Below are 20,121 nucleotides of genomic sequence, written 5' to 3' on the forward strand. Positions count from 1 at the left end.
GGTTTTCTGATGTTGCTCCAATGAAAAGCAAATGGTTATGTTTTGCATGGAAAAGCTCAAATCAAACGCTACGTCACATCATCTAGCACAACTTGAGGTATTGAAGCAGAAGGTGGAGGATTAAGGAGCAAGAAGCTGCAGGAGGGTTGGCAGCAAAGCTCGAAAGAAATCACAGTTTAGAAATCAAGTAGTGTAGTGGATGGACATTGAACCAAACACGCTCTCACAGATAAAGGATATGAAGTTTCTCACACATACAGTCCACTCATACAAACAGTATATATGCGCACAAAACTCGTAAAACCACACACACCTTGTGATAGACTGTGTTCAACTTGATGACTTCCTCCATTGAGGACCTCAGGTGTCAGGGCTTGCTGGAAGCCCAAAGCCTGCGGCTCTGTTAAATAATCTGTCTGCTCTAAGAGCAAGTCTCCGGGCTGCTCATATCCCACCTCCTCCGGGTAACTTTGGGGCTCTTCTGGAGCCTCCTCCTCATCCTGCTGTTGACTCACAACTTCTATTTTATCTTCTTTGAGCAGGGAAGGGAGACACATGGATGAGACATGGAGGACAATAACACAGGGTTTACATGGGTTACAAGTAGAGATGTTCTGACACCATTTATTGGCCGATACTAAGTAACACCTCCAATAGACTGTGAAGGTACTCAGTCGTCCAGGTCATGGTAATTTGAAGCTAAATCCGAGAGGGGCAACTGGACTTGGTTCTTGCAAGAACTGGGTGTCATTCTGGACTCCACCCTCTCCTACCAATCCCACATCAAATCTGTCACAAAATCCACCTTCTTCCACCTCAAAAATATATCCCGCCTCCGTTCATCACTCTCCGACTCCACAGCTGAGACCCTCATTCACTCCTTCATCACCTCCCGTCTGGTCTACTGTAATGGAGTCCTGTCCGGGGTTCCCAACAAAACCCTGGCCAGGCTCCAGTATGTACTTAATTCAGCTGCCAGGGTTCTTACTCGCACCAAACCCTGGCAGCACATCACCCCCACCCTCATCCACCTTCACTGGCTCCCTGTCAAGTCCCGCATCACCTACAAAACACTCCTCCTCACATACAAATCCCTCCATGGTCTGGCACCCCAGTACGTCACTGACCTCCCCCATTCCTACACCCAGTCAAGGACCCTCCGTTCATCTACCTCCTGCCAGCTTTCCATTCCTCACACGAGGTTGCAGACCTTCGGGGATAGAGCGTTCAGTGTAGCAGCCCCCACCCTCTGGAACGCTCTCCCTCCCGACCTCCGCAATGCTCCCACATTGGACTCTTTCAAAAAACTCCTCAAAACCCATCTATTCAACACAGCCTACAGCCTTTAACACCAGTCATTTAATGTACTGTGTCTAGTCTGTTTGTGAGTGTTTCTGTGTTTCCTCCTTGTAAAGCAACCTTGGGTCCCATGAAAGGCGCTATAAAAAGTTATTATTATTATTCAACCAAGTCCAGTTGCCCCTTTTGGATTTAGCTTCGAATAACCCCCCAATACCAGTGCAACAAGTGGTTGCAAGTGTGGTTGAATTGTGGCTACTGCCAACTATTTTTGAGGGTCTAATAAATGACTGTATCAGAACGGTGAACTGGCTGGTATATCAGCCGATCCTTGCAATTTAGCTAGTATTGGAAACACTGATATCAGAACAACTCGACTTACAAGACACTTTCAGCTTGGAATGAGATGCATGGGATGCAATCAGCACACCTGCTAGTCTAGTTTTCAAAGATAAACATTAATTTGAAATACGAAGAGTTAGAAGAGAGCTGTAGTTACAACCTATTGGTAACCCTGAATAATAACCTTCACATGTATGCAACTTATTTAAGAATAAATCCAATTTAATGTCTAAAAAGGTGTAAAATCAATCTAATAAATAATAGACCTAAGCCGTGCAGTGGGACTACTTCTTTGTGATTGCATGCCGCATGCGCAGAGAAAACAGCTGTTCTCTGGCAGCAAAGAGCTGAAAGTCGATATGTGATTTACTCCTTGAGAAAATCAATAGACGAAATGAACAAAGGAACAACAGAGGAGGTGATTTGAGGGGAAAGCAGATTAGTGAGATGAAGGGCTCCTGTGGCAGGTTGGGCGGAAGGATTTCACGCTCTAATATCTAGGCTTGAAAACATCCTAGTATGTGTTAGAAAGCTACTAATATTGTTAAAATTAAAAGGTGTGTGAACACGACAGGACATTGTGGGACATGCTGCAGACTCCTTAAAGGTGATATGATAATAAGCCAACATGCAAAGTGAAAGAGACCCCTGACATTAACCGATAAGGGACCAGAAAGAAAGAGGAGGAGTTTTTTTTATCATGCGAGTGGCGGCCATGTTTTTTTTTTAAAATCTGTGTGTGTTGGTGTCCGTTTTTTTAACCACTCTCACCACCATCCACACTCTCACCCTGAATGTTCTGAGCGGTCAAGAAGTGTGTGCAGGTGTACCTTGTGCCACTGGCCCAATCTGCTCAGCGGATGGAGAGGGGGGAGGGGAGGGAGGCAAATTGGCTGAGTCATCCACTGCGAGGGAGAGAAAGAGAGAGAGAGAGAGACAACACAGGGGAGACAAGACGTGGATGGGAGGAAGGAAATGAAGAACTAATAACACAGCGGACCTTATCTCTGTGGGTGGCCTCGCCTTTGTGTTTGACACAATGCTTGTTGTGTGTGTGTGTTTGATGAGTTGTGGATGCAAATCCCACGCCGCTCTGGGATTTGATTAGAGGGTAGCCAGGGCTAATATCCAGTGCAGATGGAGGCAGATAGAGCACCGACTTACCTCGAAAAACTCATTACAGTGGCTCAAAATACAGATTCAACCATGAGAAAACCCACATCACAGTGATAAACGTGTTATTTACATTCGATTCACCATAAAAAGTGGATATACGTCGACATGCTAATGCTAGTGGTACCCATACTGAGCAAAGCATATTAACATCCTACTTCCTGTCCTAAACCTTCCTTCCTTACTGTTAATAAGCAGGTCATTAAGGGAAAACTATCCATTCTACAACTACTAGCAAATGGCCTGGTATTTGTTTAATATGGGCATGCAGGGTAAGGCTTAATAAGTGCTTTATAATGACTAATAAAGAGCTAATATGCTACTAATATGCATGCTTATGAGGGGCTGCATCCAAAGGCCATATTTGAAGGCCGAATGCGCCACAGCGGCGCTTCAGATGCGGCCAAGAATCTATAGGGTGCATCCTTTGTGGCCCGACATATCCCGAGACTCACTGAACACCAATTCAAACAAGATGGCGGACTCTTAAACGACCGAGAAATGCACTTTTAAATGTAAACATTTTTGGTTTACACTCAATCGAGCTAGTGAAACAAATGTAAAAAATAACAAAAGGGGCCTTGAAACTTTAAAATAATTAAGTTGAGCAACTTTAGTTATGATAGCTAGCTAGCCTGCTAGCTTTCTGTTGCTAGGCAACAGGAGACGTGTTCATTGACGCAAGGTTAAGGGTGGGAACAGCAGTTCGGCCATAGAGATCTACGCAGGGTACGAATTAATCATCCTCTGTTGATCGCGTCCTTCGAAGGATGCAGCCCCTGAATTGAGCTGTAGGTAAAGGTATACATGTGAAGCTTAATATAAAGTGTAAATGAAGGCGTTTTGCTGTAAATCTAAGATCTAAGTGTTTTTAAGTTTTATAATATTATGTTTTATCTTGTTAGAAAGACTTAATAGCAACATTAGGTTTGCCAGAAAATCCCTGAAACAAGATGTTTCTTAAATTCCCAACCCCACCTTATGGGACTTTCTGCTTTACTTCCGTGCAGGTAAATACACTTTATTTACTTTAATACTACACTTGTGTCTTATAACTAAATGTCTCCAGAGACCATGGTAATGTCCTTCAACCTTTGGCAGCACTGCTACAGAAATACTCTTCATGTTCCGTCCTCATTCAAATGAATTGACTGGATTTGTCCTAGAGTGTTTTTTCCCCCCCATGGAAGCAATCACATTTCCCCACAGCTGCACTCCCATCTGGCTGTATGTGTTGGCAGTCTAATCAATGTGCCGCATGCACATGCTCACACGCGCTCACAAACAGGCCGTGTCATTGCACCTACCTGTCGTTCCAGGGTGCGCAGCTGCCCCGCCATGGTATCCGTTCTCCCTGTAGGCCGAGCTGTAGGCGGAGTAGCCATTCTCGCCGTTCTCCTGGCCGTTTGAGGCCCAGTGCTCGTCCGGCTGCCGACCGTCTGCCATGCCTGCCTGCTGGGACACCGGGGAGGGGACAGGTCACCTGCAAAAAAAAGAAAGAGAAGATAATTATTAGTTTTGCAGAAGAAGGAACTGCTTTCTGATATGTGCAGAAATCAGCCACCAGAGGGAGTAAGATGCAAAATTTTTACTCTACCGGCTCAGCAAACTGGTCTTTGTCTCAGCATCCACGTGCAACAAGAGGAGGGAAAGACTGTCTCCATCATATTTCTTATATTTACTCTCATACAGCGGACTTATTGCTCAAAGGCTTTGAAAAAGTGTCCTTTTTTTTTACCCTTTTTTCTTGTGTTTAACAGGTGAAGCATTACATACATGAGCATCAACCAAGAACATAACAGTGCAAAGCAAAAATAACCTACATTAGAATTTAAACAATACTCTATATGAGATATTGTAAATGCAAACATGTAAAGGTGCACTGCAGCAGGCAGAGGAGAAGCCTTTGAACACACCCTTCACATCCCCCCTCACCGCCGATAAGGAGGCTGTTACGATGGCAACAGGAACAGGTCTTTGGGGGGTCCAGCAGATGGGTTTGACAGGCTTGCCCCTTTCACACAACAAAGTGCTTCATACACACACAAATCTACACGAACGAGTACATCACATGACACACAGCCGCACCTATTAGCTGAATTCAATAAAGACCGACAAGCACTTTTCCACCAATTATAATGACAAAAGCTTCATCACAATCGAGTACGCACTACTAAAGTGTCTACATTATAATCAAGCATGTGCCCTCATAAAAGCGACCCCTTTTCCCTTTGGAGGACACATAATGTTGCTTTTTAAACAAGATTAGCAGGGGGCCCTGCCGCGCCTGGCAGGCTAGCTAAATAGCTTCATTATCATCAAACAGCTGCGGCTAATTTCATCATAAGTAATCATCAGAGGCTGCTTTCGTCTTGCTCCCTGCAGCTTGTTTCTCATGTCCATTTCTTATAAAACATGTAGGTTAATGACAGCTACAGGTTTATGTAACTACAAAGCACGAATTCTGACAAAATTCGTTAGCCGAACGCTTAATGTCTAGCTTAAGCTGCTATTCAGCATTTCCACCCTACCCTGTATTCCACTTCCATCTTTGTCTTTATTTTTCTTCTGTCTTCCTTTCCTGCCAAACATCATCCAATTTCTCCATTTTTTTGCAGACCAATTCGCTAACTTACTTGATAAAAAACATTAGCCGTGTATTAGAAAAATGCTAGCTTAATAGCTCTATCATCATCAAACAGTTGGAGCTAATTTCACCACAAATCTTCATGAGAAATGCTTCATGTCCATTTCTTCTTGAACATGCAGCTTTGCTATAAACTACATTCCTTAGCCGTACGCTAAATGCCTAGTTTAAGCTGCTATTTAGCATTTTTAGCCTAGCTACGACAGCTTTTAAGCCATTTCCCCTCTACTTACATCTATCTGCCTTTTTTTCCATCCTGATTCGTTTTCTGTCTTCCTCTCCTGCCAAACATTATACAATTTTCCATCATTTTATGTGATTAGTTTTAATATTTTAAGCTAATGGTTCACGCATGTATTTGTCAAAGTATTAGCTGTTTAAAAAATATATCTGCTAGCAAGAGTAATAGCTTAAAAACATTTGTAATGGAGCAATATCATTTTGAATTTTGTTACATTTTGATAGAGCAAGATTTGACGTTTTCCCCTGTTTTTGTTCTTCTTGCTAAGCTAGGCTAACCAGCTAGCATGCTATAAATTCAGCATACCAGCAAGAGAATGGTGTCAATCGTCTCATGGCAAGAATCTCTAAGTTAGAGAATATTTTCCAAAGCTATCCTATGAAAACTTTATTATCTTTGATGACGAAGAGCAACTTGAAGATTCACAAATCCTGAATATTAGCATAATCCTTTGAGAAATAGCTCCCCTTCTCATTTGTCTCTCTAGCTCCCCTCCTCATTCCTCTCTAAGTCTCTCTCCTCTTGTTCCCTGCAGCGCTGCATGACGACAGGCTCACAGTGATCCCGGCTAATGTCTGCTGCAGTGGGAAGACGTGAGGATCAGAGGAGAGCGAGAGGAGGAGAAAGACCTACTGACACTCAAATATACTGGGCCAAACTGTCTGAGACTGAAAATCTCAGCCCTGGGCTCAGTCAGAGGCGGGTCTCGTCCCAGCTGATGCTAAAGCAGAAAACGGGTGCGCTGACAGCCACATTGTGCTGATGCTGGTTTAGGATTGCATTGACCTGCTTTCAGCTGCTGTTTTGGCAATGTTATGCCACACTTCACAGGTTGTCCTTACAAAAAGGGTGTCATAAACCCGGGCTGCTTACATAAATCCTTTGTTTTCATTTAAAGAATAGGCACTCAATCACAGAGAAAAACACAAGCACAGCTGTTCTTCACAAATTCAAATAGAATTCATGCCAGAGTCCCGATCTACTGAAAACAGCGCTTTTAATATTTATTGGCTTGTTTCCTGTGTTGATGTTTTTGTATTTGAATGCCTCTCCTACCAGCAGACTGTAAAATGCAAAGTACCAGTGCCCTTTTAATACTAATGTTGTGGGATGAGTTGTGGGATCAGTGGTGAGTAACAACAGTTATGACATTAAAATCTTGTAAATCAAAGCTAACACGGACCTCCTTTCAATCTGATTCTAGTTGCTATTCAGCTGCATCAGAGGCATCTGCAAATCCTGACCAAGGTCAAGGAAACAATTTCAACATAAAAGGGGATATTGTTACAAAGAATGTTCCTACAACTTAACGGTCAGTGTTGAGGTTGAATAAGATTTTAGAGGTTTAAGAGGTTGTCACAGATTTAAAAATGTAGCTAAGACTGGGTATATTGTAGGGTCATGATTTAAAAGAGTAACTAGTTTCCTGTTAAGATTATTTCATGTCCTTCTGGTGTAAATTTACCAGAAAATAAATGAACAAGGGAGGAGAAGCATACGTTTTTTGGCAACAGCTGCCCTTGCTTTGCAGTAGTTATCTGAGGTTATAGAGGCAGTAATGTTAGCTAGGTCAGCTTTATGAGCTAGCAGTCTGCTAGCGAGGCCGTAATGTTAGCTAGGCCAGCTTTACGAGCTAGTAGTCTGCTAGCGAGGCCGTACTGTTAGCTAGGTCAGCTTTACGAGCTAGCAGTCTGCTTGCGAGGCCGTATTGTTAGCTAGGTTAGCTTTACAAGCTAGTAGTCTGCTAGCAAGGCTGTAATGTTAGCTAGGTTAGCTTAACGAGCTAGCAGTATGCTGGTGAGGCCGCAATGTTAGCTAGGTTAGCTTTACAAGCTAGCAGTCTGCTGGCGAGGCCGTAATGTTAGCTAGGTTAGCTTTACAAGCTAGTAGTCTGCTAGTGAGGCCGTAATGTTAGCTAGGTTAGCTTTACAAGCTAGTAGTCTGCTAGCGAGGCTGTAATGTTAGCTAGGTCAGCTTTACAAGCTATTAGTCTGCTTGCGAGGCCGTAATGTTAGCTAGGTCAGCTTTACGAGCTAGCAGTCTGCTTGCGAGGCCGTATTGTTAGCTAGGTCAGCTTTACGAGCTAGCAGTCTGCTAGTGAGGCCGTAATGTTAGCTAGGTCAGCTTTACGAGCTAGTAGTCTGCTAGCGAGGCCGTAATGTTAGCTAGGTCAGCTTCACGAGCTAGCAGTCTGCTTGCGAGGCCGTATTGTTAGCTAGGTCAGCTTTACGAGCTAGCAGTCTGCTTGCGAGGCCGTATTGTTAGCTAGGTCAGCTTTACGAGCTAGCAGTCTGCTTGCGAGGCCGTATTGTTAGCTAGGTCAGCTTTACAAGCTAGCAGTCTGCTAGTGAGGCCGTAATGTTAGCTAGGTCAGCTTTACGAGCTAGTAGTCTGCTAGCGAGGCCGTAATGTTAGCTAGGTCAGCTTTACGAGCTAGCAGTCTGCTTGCGAGGCCGTATTGTTAGCTAGGTCAGGTTTACAAGCTAGTAGTCTGCTAGCGAGGCCGTAATATTAGCTAGGTTAGCTTTGCGAGCTAGCTGCTGGCAAAGCATTTCCTTCCTATTTCCTCAAACTGTCACAGTTTCGCCAAGCAAAATTCGCTATGGAAACGTTTTACATGTTTACGTCACTGGATTTCACTAATTGCTTTGGACTAAAAACTAATTTTCTTTTCAGAATGGCAAGATGTAAAAATTAGCTGTTTAATCGCCGTTTAATTCAATGTTTTCGTAGTTAAATTAAAGTTGTTTAATGTAAGAAAGTCTAAATTACAGCTCATTTTATTGCCTCTTTGGTCTTAATGCCATTTTCTTGGAATAAAATCCCAGTACAAAATCTATTTCCTGTTCTTCCAAATGAAAAAAAAGGGTTACTTTGAAAATTTGAAATTCTCAATGTAAGCTTTTATATTTTTTTATAAATCCAACATGTCTATTATCAGGAGATACCGACCTCCTACCACATTGTTTATTTTTCTCCTGATGTCTGGGTTAGCCCACCCTCAGGACCTTGCTCTACAGGCACACCTCATGAGGTTAACGTGATCCGACATCGCCCTCTCTCGTCGCTCCCTTTTAGCTGTTTATGAATCTTATTGTGCTGGAGAGACTGGGGTTAAGCTGTAATGGGAATCTTACAGGAGAAGGTTCTAATACAGGGAACTGTACACTGATGAAAAGGTGACGCACTCTCTTATGCCCCTCTCAAGCTACGACTGAATTTATCAGTACACGTTGTAAGGTTTCGGGCTACAATTAGGGTGGTTGCTGGAATAATATTGCTTTTATGAGTGGGGCAACATAGGTATAGATCGACGTGGCAGTTTCCTACAGACACAACTGACCTTAAGTGACATTTAACATGAAAACGGATAAAACAAACTTCCTTTTCAGTTTTAAAATAAACCCTGAAAAACCCAACCAACACCGATTTGATCACTTAATTGGAAGTCCTCCAGTCTTCTCAGGCTCAAAACATTTGGGTTTCCAGAAAGGCCAAAAGACCACAGTTAGCTAACAAGCGCTCAGCAGGCTAACCATCACATTGTCCTAATCTTTAAAAGGTTAAACCAGCAGCACCAGGAGTCCAAAAAAGCACCGTCAAATCCCATTACATCTTGGCATTGATGTCTTAAATTGAACATGCCAGCAGGATCTCTCAGAGAGAAGACTAGAAGGTGTAGCAGGGGGCCTGAGGCTCGTCTTTCAACGCCACCCCCCTCTACCTTTCCAGCCGCGGCATCCTCCTTCTCCATCGCCTCCACCCCACCCTGTCCCTAATCCGACCTTACTTCCCATCCCCATCTGCGCCTCACCCCGCCACCAACCCCACCCCAATCTGGGTCAGTCATCACGCCTCCGTGGAGCGCCCCGCTCACATCGGAATGTCAGCATCCATTTAGGAGGGCGGCTGGAATCTCTGGCAGGCCGTCTCAGTAGGGCAACCTGGCCTTAATCCCCCGCGTGAGAACAACCGTGTGTGTGTGTGTGTGTGTGTGTGTGTGTGTGTCATTGTGTCTGTGAGTGTGTTCCCTGCTTGGTCTCTAACTTTCGGTATTATATTCTTTAATCTAATTGTACTTATATTTTTGCATTTAAACTTTATATTTCACTGATACTTGAGTTGTTTTTTCTGTTACTCTCATTTTTACCGTAATTTTGGAGCAATCTGGCACTAGAATTTCCTTCAGGAAAGTCATCTTACTCTATTATTATGATTAAAAGTATATTTTTTGTTTTAATAATACAATATTTAATTATGCCTGAGTCCCTTTTTCTCTTCTTTTCTACCGTTTACTTCCAGAAAGCGTAAATGATAAGACTTTTAAATGTCTGACATGCTCTTATTTTGGCGAGCAGTCCTAGGTGTTGAATTATCACATCCCAAATTATGCAAATCTTCTCCTGATGGATAAATTTAGAACATTTTGGTGACTATAGACTGATCATATGAGGGGGAATAAGACAACATAAGTGGCTGTCTGTTAGCTTGTAAATGGCAATATGACACAAAAAGCACAACATTATTTAGAATAGGACCAATATTTTCAGCCATGTAAACACAGTCTCTGTACAGTATAGTAAGTTGCAGTGGGTGATGGGTAATTGTAACACTAAATAGTAGCCCTTAAAGAAGGACAGTCAAAGTTGCCGTGACCTGCAATCAACCCAGCGGCTTCCACCTCCTACACACCAGACTGTGTTTTGTTGACTCAGCAATGCATGATGGGGGATTGATTCATAATGAGCCGCTGCCGGTGAAGTGTGAATGAAGTGTGTACCGCAGCAGCATGTCGAGTCAGGCGCAGCGCGCACACGTATTATAGGTGAGGGGATGACTCCAAGACTTGCAGATTAAGTACCGTAATAACAGCGATATAGGTGCACTGAGATTATACAATATACCTACATTTCTTTTAATATAATAAATCTTTATATAAATAATATAAATTGATGGCTCTGAATATTAGAATAGAATTTTAAGTGATGTGAGCATATTAAACAGACTGATTGACCTTTTTAAAGTGTTCAAAGCCTGAAAGACTGTGCTATTAAATGTGCACTATATAAATAAAGTATGCCTTATTGAGTATCTATATTCCTAGCAATAAATTGCATCTCGTACTTGGCCTTCTTCTTCACAGACTTTAGATCTGAGTGTGTGTACCGATTGCAAGGCTAACCATAGAGACAGGAAGCGGGGGTGGGGAAAAAACATACTGTCCTTAATTTATGAATAAGAACTGATAAATATCACAATTAGCGACATGTGCTTTCAAAAACTGTCCTTTTAGACCTTAGCGTTAAGCCAGTAAAGAAATAGTCCCTTTTTAAAACATTAAAGTAACAATCAAAGTTCTCAGCTCCCGTGTCTCTGGCGACCCCTGTGGCGATAAGCTGTAATTACAAGAGCATTTGGGACCTCACAACGCCCTCACTGACGGTTTAAACTGTAAATCTGGAGTTTAAATTTGCTTGTTTTTCTTCAACATATTAAGTAGTCAATCTTATTTTTGTTTGTTCGGCCATATTGAAAGCTAAAGGTCAATAATTGAAAACAACTTTCGTGGATTGGCAACTCCAGGCACCGCTTCTAGAAGTTTCTATGAGGAAAACAAAACCGTATTTATACTAATATCTCCCAACTGCAATAAAAGAAACATTAAGTGGTTAAGTAAATCATATATTGTGATGAATTCATTGATATTTTTGATGGTTTTATTGGGGTTTTTTTTAAAAGAAAAGTATAAATTTGTCCCCTTAAAGACATTTTAAGGTTGAATTCAAATCAAAAGGACTCAACCTGACTGCCAAGATTTATTCCCTCCTCTCACTGCCTGCACGCATGCATTTCATTCCCTTCAGTTTTAGCCTCCAATCTCATCAGAGGAGTACATGCTTCCTGGCACGTGCATCAGCCCCACCCCAAGCTCATGTGACGGTTCCCATGGCGATGTGAGAACCCCGGGTGGGAGGGGCCAGGCGAGGATGCTGGCTGGCTGCAGTGAGCGGACTTTGACCACGTTATGGATCCTGAAATAGGTCATCAGATCCTCCAGGCGCAGTCCCAGGGATCACAATAATGCCACTGACACAAATGGGAGCAGAGCCTTTTAATATCGTCGATACACTGATGGCTGGTGATGTAATTTTAGACTTCAAGACCGGGGCTGATGGGGGTTGGTATGTGATGTGAGGTGATGAAAGCTAGAGCCTAAAATTGCAAGAAAGAGCAGTAAAAGAAAAGAAATATAAAAATATATAAGGAGAATTAATTAGAAAATTATTAAGAAGCTACAAGCAAAAAGGTCAAACATTTGACGGTTCCAGCTTCCAAATGTGAGGATCTCCTGCTTTTCCTTGTTAGTGCCTACCTCCCTAGCTAGCTTGTACTCTCACTTCCTTCATGGCTGAGGAGATTATGATGACTGTCAACCAGCCACACCCTTGACGCTAACACTACATACCTGAACACACAACCCAACGCTGGCACAAACACCCTAAAACTTAACCCCAAACAAACACACCCTCTCAGTGACGCTTCCCATTAGTGTCCACAACCCATAACTCTCAGACTGGGAGCAAACATATTGTTAACATGAGCTAAAAATAGACGTCTACTCTGCACACACAAACAGCTCTCTAAAACAACCGTACTGTACAACAAAATCTACCATTCAGCCGCTCACTGTCGTTTCCTGTCATGAAACTCAAACACATTTAAGCAGCGAAAGCTCAAAACGTGACATTTGAGTTTCGAGTTAATGACTGTTTGGGTTGATGTCATACGAGATATTTTTGACCGCCAAAAAGCAATCGTCCCCTCTCCGTTTCCCACATGTTGCGGAGCATAATTCCCCCTCTATTACATATCCACAAAGAGCCAAGCTAATCATCTGGCTGAGTGCAGCCACTTAGATCTGACTCCGGGGCCCCCATGAGTCATGGGAACAGTGAGTGTGAAATGTCATGGAGAAGAAGGAGTGCATAGTATACCATCTGGCAGCAGTCCAGAAGTCCATGTTTTGGGGGGTTAATTGGATGCAAGATGAAAATATCTCGCTTTAAAAAGCTATATTCAAGCAAAATAGGATCCCTGCAACCACATTTATGGTTCACATAGAGGCCATTTTCCTTTTATTGCAAGCTCAAGTGCTGTTCTAAAGTTGTTCCAAAATTGTACAGCTGTATTTAAGGTTTGCAAAACGTACAAAATCTAACTCATAACCACAATATTTTAAGGTAAAACCAACTTAGGTAAACACACACAGCTTACGTTAGCATTCATCCAAATCATAGCTAACATTACCGTTAGCTAGGAATTTACACCTTTCCTATTGTATCTTGTAACACTATCAAACTGTAACGTTTGCTAGCAAGTGCTTAAGTACTAATGTAATTTACACCTTACTATTGTATCTTGTAACACTATCAAACTGTAACGTTTGCTAGCAAGTGCTTAAGTACTAATGTAATTTACACCTTTCTATTGTATCTTGGAACACTAACAAACTCTTAGCTAGCAAGTGCTTAAGTACTTAGGTAATGTTTCCTATTTTATCTTGTAACACTTTCAAACCGTAACGTTAGCTAGCAAGCATTTAAGTACTAACGTTAGTTGTTGTATAATAGTAGCTAGTGTGTTAGAAAATACTTGAAATGTGGCTCAGTTTTCCACGAAATTTTCAACGTACCATGTCTTTTTAGTTGTCCTTCAATTGGGAACTGATGAAATAACAACATTTTGTCTCCCAACCCTAGCATTATGTTAGCAGGAATTATTCATTTATGACAAATTACCTGCAAAACTAATCACATTTCCATCATGCTAACTAGCAGCCACACATTTAAATTATTCATGCTCTTCATTGATAAATTTGAGCTTTAAATTTTGTTTAATTTATCACTTTCATGTTTTTTTTTATGTCTGCCATTGACACATCCCAAAAGACACATGGTATTATATCTAGGGCATTATTTGTGAACACGAAATATGAAAACCCGAACATGAATTAACTACCTCGGACCTCCGTATTAAAGTAATATATTAAGTGTCCACATGTCATTGTGAGCATGTTAGCATGCAGATGTAAGCATTTAGCCCACAGCATCTTAAGTATGCCCAAGTATAGCCTCGCCAAACTGCTATTTTGGTCGTAGATTTTCTTCGTTAGCGTACCTACCTCGAAGTGCTGTCTTCACTTATGGATGACACAAATGCCGGGTTGAGGCGTCTGCTCAGACCTGAATGAAAAAGAGAACAGGGAAAGGGACATCAATAAACTAAGATCAATTAAGAGTTATATCACATGGTTTAACAAAGCTGAAGCCCCAGTAGCCTTAAAATTCTAACCTCCGAATCCAGCCTTGCTAGTCGCGTCTCAAAAGAGGGACTTTTCAAACAAGAAAAACTCTCATCTTAACCTTCTGTTAAACGCAGCCTTTCATGTGCCTTGCATGCACACGGCAGCTTAACTCCGTCACCTGGAGTTTGCCAGCAGCATTAATCCAAACCTCGGTGTGGCCTTGTGTCCCTTTAAGCTGCCACTGATGGGCTGTACACAACAACAAAGCCAAAGACAACCTCGTCTATTCATAGTCTGTGCATGAGTGAGTGCATACACATGTAAATCCCCGTTTCCTGACAATTATTTTGTCCTGTGATGAGGGTTATCACAGGACTGTGTCATTCATTCTTAATTAATTTTCATAATTGTACTTGCATGTTATATAATTAAATAAACTGTATTGTTATCTAGTATTGTGCACAAATTTCTGCTTCAGAAATGTGTGATTTTGTTGTTGTTTCTCTCATCTTTTAATTAAATGTTTTTCATGCTGTAATTAAAGAGAGGGCTGGAAATATTTATATATTATGTTTTTACAAGATTTAATTATCCATAAAATACTTAGAAATTGTGTTTAACCGATTGAACTAACTTCAACAATCCATACGGGAAAAACGTTTTTATACTAGCTTGCCGAGAGTTAAACGAGAATATCTTTTATTTCTGTTCCGTTTATTTGTAGATGGAGTCAGCAGCCAGTTAAATTAGCATAATGTAGCAGTTAGGCTAGTTATGTTGAAAGCTAACAAAATCTACCTTCCAATTTACCAATACGGATCTATTTCGGATCTATCCTAGCTGCAACTTCCTGGCATGACGAATTATGATTTTAGCTTAGTTTTTGTATGGATTAAACAAACAACAGTAGATATAACATGTTAACTGATAGGTTAACTGATCCAGTACCCAGTTAGCTTAGCTTAGCATAAAGACTAGAAACGGGGAAACAGCTATCTTGGTTCTGTGAAAAGTTACCAAAAGTTGACTTAAGTCAGCCAGCACCTGGTTAGCTTAGCATAAAGACTGGAATAGAGGTTGTATATATATATATATATATGTGTGATATTTTTGCTTGGAAAGAGCCAGACTTACTGTTTCCCGACTGTTCTGGGTCTTTATGTTGAGCTACGCTAACCAGCTACAGACTATAGCCATCCAGTACCCAGTTAGATTAGCTTAGCATAAAGACTAGAAACAGGGAGAAACGGCTATCTTGGTTCTGTTAAAAGGTACCAAGTGTTGACTCTAGTTAGCCAGCACCTGGTTAGCTTAGCTTAAAGACTGGAAACAGGAGGAAATGGCTAGCCTTGTTCCGTCAAAAGGTAACAAAATATTCTTTCCTTTGTCTCCAAAGCTCACTAATTATCTGCGTCATGGTTTGGGTATTAATTTTATCGTTAACATCATTGAATTGTAAAACATCAATTCACCATTACTGAACTTTTTTTTCACAGAACAGCAACTTCCTGGCATTATCACATTTAAATATATGTGTAAAATTAACAAACAACTTTAAACAAAGTCAGATTAAGAGTTTGCCCTTGTTTCAGTCTTTATGCTAAGCTATGCTAACCAGCAACTGCCTAAAGCTGTATATAAAACAAATGGAAAACAGAGTAAAGTAGACAAAACACACGTTTTTAAGATAACAGCACTACAGCCAGCATGAGTGGAAAAAATAGAGGTCAGTTGGATGGTTTCCAAAGACAACTGCAGGGATGATAATAATCCAAGACGAAATGAAAGTGGTTATTTTTCAGAAACAAGTGATTAGAAATGAAGGGTCATCTGCGTGCCAATAAGACTGACTCCACTCGAGAGCTGTTTTTGAGATTTGTCGAATTCTTGGATTGGTCTGTTGGGGCTGAGCCAGGGGATGAGTTAAGGCTTAAGCCAGCCGGGAAGAAAGACAGATTTTCACATACATTTTCTTCACGTTTGGGACTGTACGAATGTTATAAAAAAAAAAAAAAAGCATCCTGTTAACAATAAAACAGTGTAAAGCAACCGTCAGGGAGTTGTGGTGCCAAAACAAGCAGTTAGACAGAGAAAGAAAGAGAATGAAGGAGAGATTCTCCAAACAGGAAGGAGGTCGATTTATCACCGAGGAAAGAGAAAAGAGGCCGGGAGTTACGAGAGACGGAAAGACACACATTTTTAGGAAAGAAGATTTGTGCTCTATTCCAACTTCGGTTGTATTTTAGGTATTTCCCCATCATAGTTTATGTTTTTATAACATAGTACATTGACCAACTTATAATGGATGGGTAAAAACTGTAATGCCCAGGCTTCGTAAACCTTGAGGTTTGTTGACAGACTCCTTTGAAGCAATTTCACAGAGTGCAAAAGTCTTTTTCTGACACAAAATCAATATGCCAATGCTGTCAGCCCATGTTGTCATGCTTTTCAAGTTAACTCATTTTTAATAATTGTACTTGCATGCTTCAACTTTATTCTTGAGCATTGTTAACATAATCAAGTTAAACCGAAAATTTCCCAACAACTATAAATTTATCTTGATCATTAAACGACAGTTTGTTTAATATTTTGTTACGTTGCCTACAGTTAGGAGGTTGAACGATTAGAAACAAGTGGAAAAGAAGCTGCGGGTTGAACGAATAATAGAACAAGATTTAACTCAGAGAAAATAAGGTGGAAAGTATCTGAAGCTTTGGCTTCATAAAGTATTATAAGTGTTCAGTTAGACTTAAAATTATATTGGCTACTATTGCCCATTATGTATTTTAAAACTGGTGGTTTAGCATTTTTAAGACCATTTACTACAAGTCACATACACTTTACAGAAACTATTGTAGTTTATTTGTAAATGGAAAATATATGAATGACAATGTTTTCGGTAATCTTTAAATGTTATGCGTTGTTTTTTTTGTCACTTCTGGGCCTCCATACACACTGTAAACTTGTCAAAATGGTCTGTAACGGAATAAAACACACAAAACACCAGTTTGTGCGGTCTTTTATTTTGAAAGATTGGGTGGGAAACCTCAGTAACAGATCAAATAAACACGTCTTCATTTCTGTTTGTCCACATTTAATAAGGATTTTCTTTTAATACATCGTCTCTCTGAGCATCCAGAGGCAAAATGGGCCTAAATCACTCAATAACAGGAAGCAAGTTGATATTATAGACTTGGAAACAGGAAGTGAAGAGGGAAAAAATAGAAGGAGAGAGAAAAAAAAAGAGAAACTGAGGTCATACAGGAAGTAATATCTCTTCTGGGGCCGGTCAGGGATGCTTCGTAAACAGAAAGGGATGAGGGGGAAGAATATATAGAAGGAAGTGAAGCTCCCGCCCATTCCAATAATATCAGGAATGTGACAGGAATAGACTCACTGGAGAAGCATTGAACGGTTTTTAACTGTCACAGTTAATGATTCCTCCCTAACACAGCATGTGGCCTGCTGGGAACACAACTCGTCCATGCTTTTCCCCGGAAAATGCGGCCATGTTTTTAATCTCTCGTGATAGAGACGCTAATAAGTGGAGCTTGTGATCTTTATGAAAAACACTTAATTGCAGATTAACTCTAATTGGGGGGAAATAATGGATTAATGAGTACATTCATACACTCATCGCTGCTACCAAATGACTTAGCTTGATTGTTAGCTTGTCATATCCAGTCTACAAACTCATTAACTGCAGCTTTTACAGGATGAAATTGGTAATCTTATTTACCCAACACCCAAGATAACGATCGACTCCACCATTACATCCTGTCGGTCGATATTTAATGGCCAGATACAACGGAGAGCAAAGGTTCAAACAAACAACCCATTTGTCTCGAGTCTCTGGAAAGCAGGCAACCAGTTGACGACGCATTTTCTGCCTGACCTGTGTTCGTCCCAGGAGGACGGGGAGGCCACGTAGGTCAAACAGAAGGAAAAGAGAGAAGAGACAGAGGAGAAGACAAGTCAAGGATATTGGAAGAAGGGGAAAGCAGCCGGAGTCTGACCTAATCCACAGATTTGACTTCATCATCAGAGACGACCCAAACAGGAAATGAATCCTAATCTCAGCGACGGGCCAAAAGGCCGATAAACCTTCCTGAACTTTCTCTGAAATGAGCCAAGTGACGAGAGACTTTTCCCGTATTATCAGGTTCAGTTTTACTGAATGGGACTCGCGGCATTACAGGCAATCCTTTAATTCTCTTGTATTGATCTTTCACACGACTCATCCTGCAGGTCCTTCATTATCCTAATCTCAATATCAATCATTTTCAGGCCAGCCTTTGGAGTGTAAAGAAAGAAAACTGTATCAAACATCACATTAGGCAGGAATGGGTCGATTCAGACCATTCTTCAGAGGCTATGGATTGATTTGCCACTTGAAACTCCCAACAAATAGACCGTAGTAATTTTTACCATAACCTTTCATTAACCTTAAAAAATACTTTATTTTCCATGTGCAGATAATATTATACTGCTGTGTTCCTGGTTGCAAATCTTACAGAAGTGGAGAATGTGACTAATCATCCTCATTGCACTGCTTTACGACTGATAAGCAACAAAGAAAATGGATAGTGGAAATCCACTAGGACATCGGATTGTATTTCAAGGCAAAACAACAGATCTGATAACCCATAAGCTACAATTAGACAACAGCTATCTATCGTTAGCATTGGACAATTTCTAGCTTACATTACTGTTTGATAGAAATACACAATACAATAGGAAAAGCAGAAACTCCGTTACCACACTAATGTATTCTTATATCCTGTAACGCTATACAGCTAGTAACATGGTTAAAGGGGGGAAGCCCCGCCCCTACAAGCGCACTTTGTTCCAATGGGCCAGCTCTCCCAAGCTTGCCAGGAATAGGTGAATGCTAATGGTGGCTAAAAGGTTATCAAATGACTTACTTTGAGAAATTTCGGATGTCCTTCTGGACTTTGCGCTGTAGTGGCCATTGTGGTGGTGAAACGATAACGACGTGTCATTTGCCTACTATTTAAAGCCTGGAATGCAGCAAAACAACTCTATCTTATTGGTATCAGCATTTAAGCTTCCTACCCTGAGCATGATTTTGCTAACAATTTGCACATAAGATTGTGGCCAGGGTTCAGCGTACTTTCCTGAAAAGATATCGCCTGAAGACTTAGTTGCTTCCTACGTCAGGTGCTAAAGGCTAAAAACCGGAGTATATTTGGATGATTCATGCTAACAACGTTGCTGTTGAAGCTGCCATGGTTTGTGCTGTTGTGTTTTTCCAACCCGGAGGTCCAGCCACTACATTTGGCGGAGCATCTCCTCTGAGGTCTCTTTCATCCCCTTCTAACTTGGCCATCGCCCCCATTTCCTCATCTATAATTCACACAGACAGCCTTCTTCTTTCTCGCCACACACAAACCCACCCACTCCCTCAGGCCAAAGCTCGCCTCCATACAAATACACACAAATCTTTAATAGATCAAAGCCACGAAGAGTTGTAGTCAAGGTGAGGAATCTCAAATTAAAATAACAGAAAGCAATTAACAACCTTCTTCCTCATCATTTTAACATTATTATTTCAGATGTGGCGTTTAGCGTTTATGGCTCCTCATTATCTTTTCATAACTCGACCCGAGCCTGTGAGTAATTGCATCTGTGATTCACTGCGACTTTCCAATCACGACTCTCCGTGTCGTCGGGAAGTCCTTTGTTGTGCGAAGGGTCTCTGGTGCAATGTTACAGGTGGACAAAGAGAGAGAGAGGGGAAGGGAGCTTGTTTTCTACACCTCCACACTTTGTAGAGAGGGGGACAGAGGGGACTGTGTGGATAATGAGACAAACTCTGCTGGGAGAGAGGCTCATTAATTAATCTACAGGAGTATTACAGAAGAGATGAGCACAAGACAGGAAGACAAACTTTGAATATGATGGTAGAACCGGTCTAGAGATGGAAACGTGGACTTTATCCGTAGTAAGACCGAAAACAATTTAAATACTTAAAGAAGTCAAGAGATACACATGTTAAAAAATTGGAGAGGGAGTTCCCGACTAGCAAAACAATGGTAGCAATTATGGTGACATTGGAATTGGGGATCATGTGGTTAGCTTAAGCGGCAATAA

General features: G+C 41.3%; 1 protein-coding gene across 4 annotated transcripts in view; it reads right to left on the reverse strand.

Annotated features, from left to right (window-relative positions):
- The window catches only part of LOC138603306 (microtubule-associated protein 2-like), a 62,002-nt gene that overhangs the window by 13,131 nt on the left and 28,750 nt on the right, over positions 1-20,121 (reverse strand). For all 4 annotated transcript variants that reach the window (XM_069675002.1, XM_069675004.1, XM_069675003.1 and 1 more), the window contains exons 3-5: positions 13,885-13,945; positions 4,122-4,297; positions 2,472-2,546 (exon numbers count right to left, since the gene is read on the reverse strand). In XM_069675002.1, the coding sequence (XP_069531103.1) occupies positions 2,472-2,546; positions 4,122-4,260 (214 nt within the window). In that variant the 5' untranslated portion in view covers positions 4,261-4,297; positions 13,885-13,945. The remainder of the gene's footprint in view (positions 1-2,471; positions 2,547-4,121; positions 4,298-13,884; positions 13,946-20,121) is intronic.

This window comes from Semicossyphus pulcher, unplaced genomic scaffold, assembly GCF_022749685.1.
Source record: "Semicossyphus pulcher isolate SPU_LCO1_2020_fin unplaced genomic scaffold, fSemPul1.0.p SCAF_24, whole genome shotgun sequence".
Taxonomy (NCBI): Eukaryota; Metazoa; Chordata; class Actinopteri; order Labriformes; family Labridae; genus Semicossyphus; species Semicossyphus pulcher.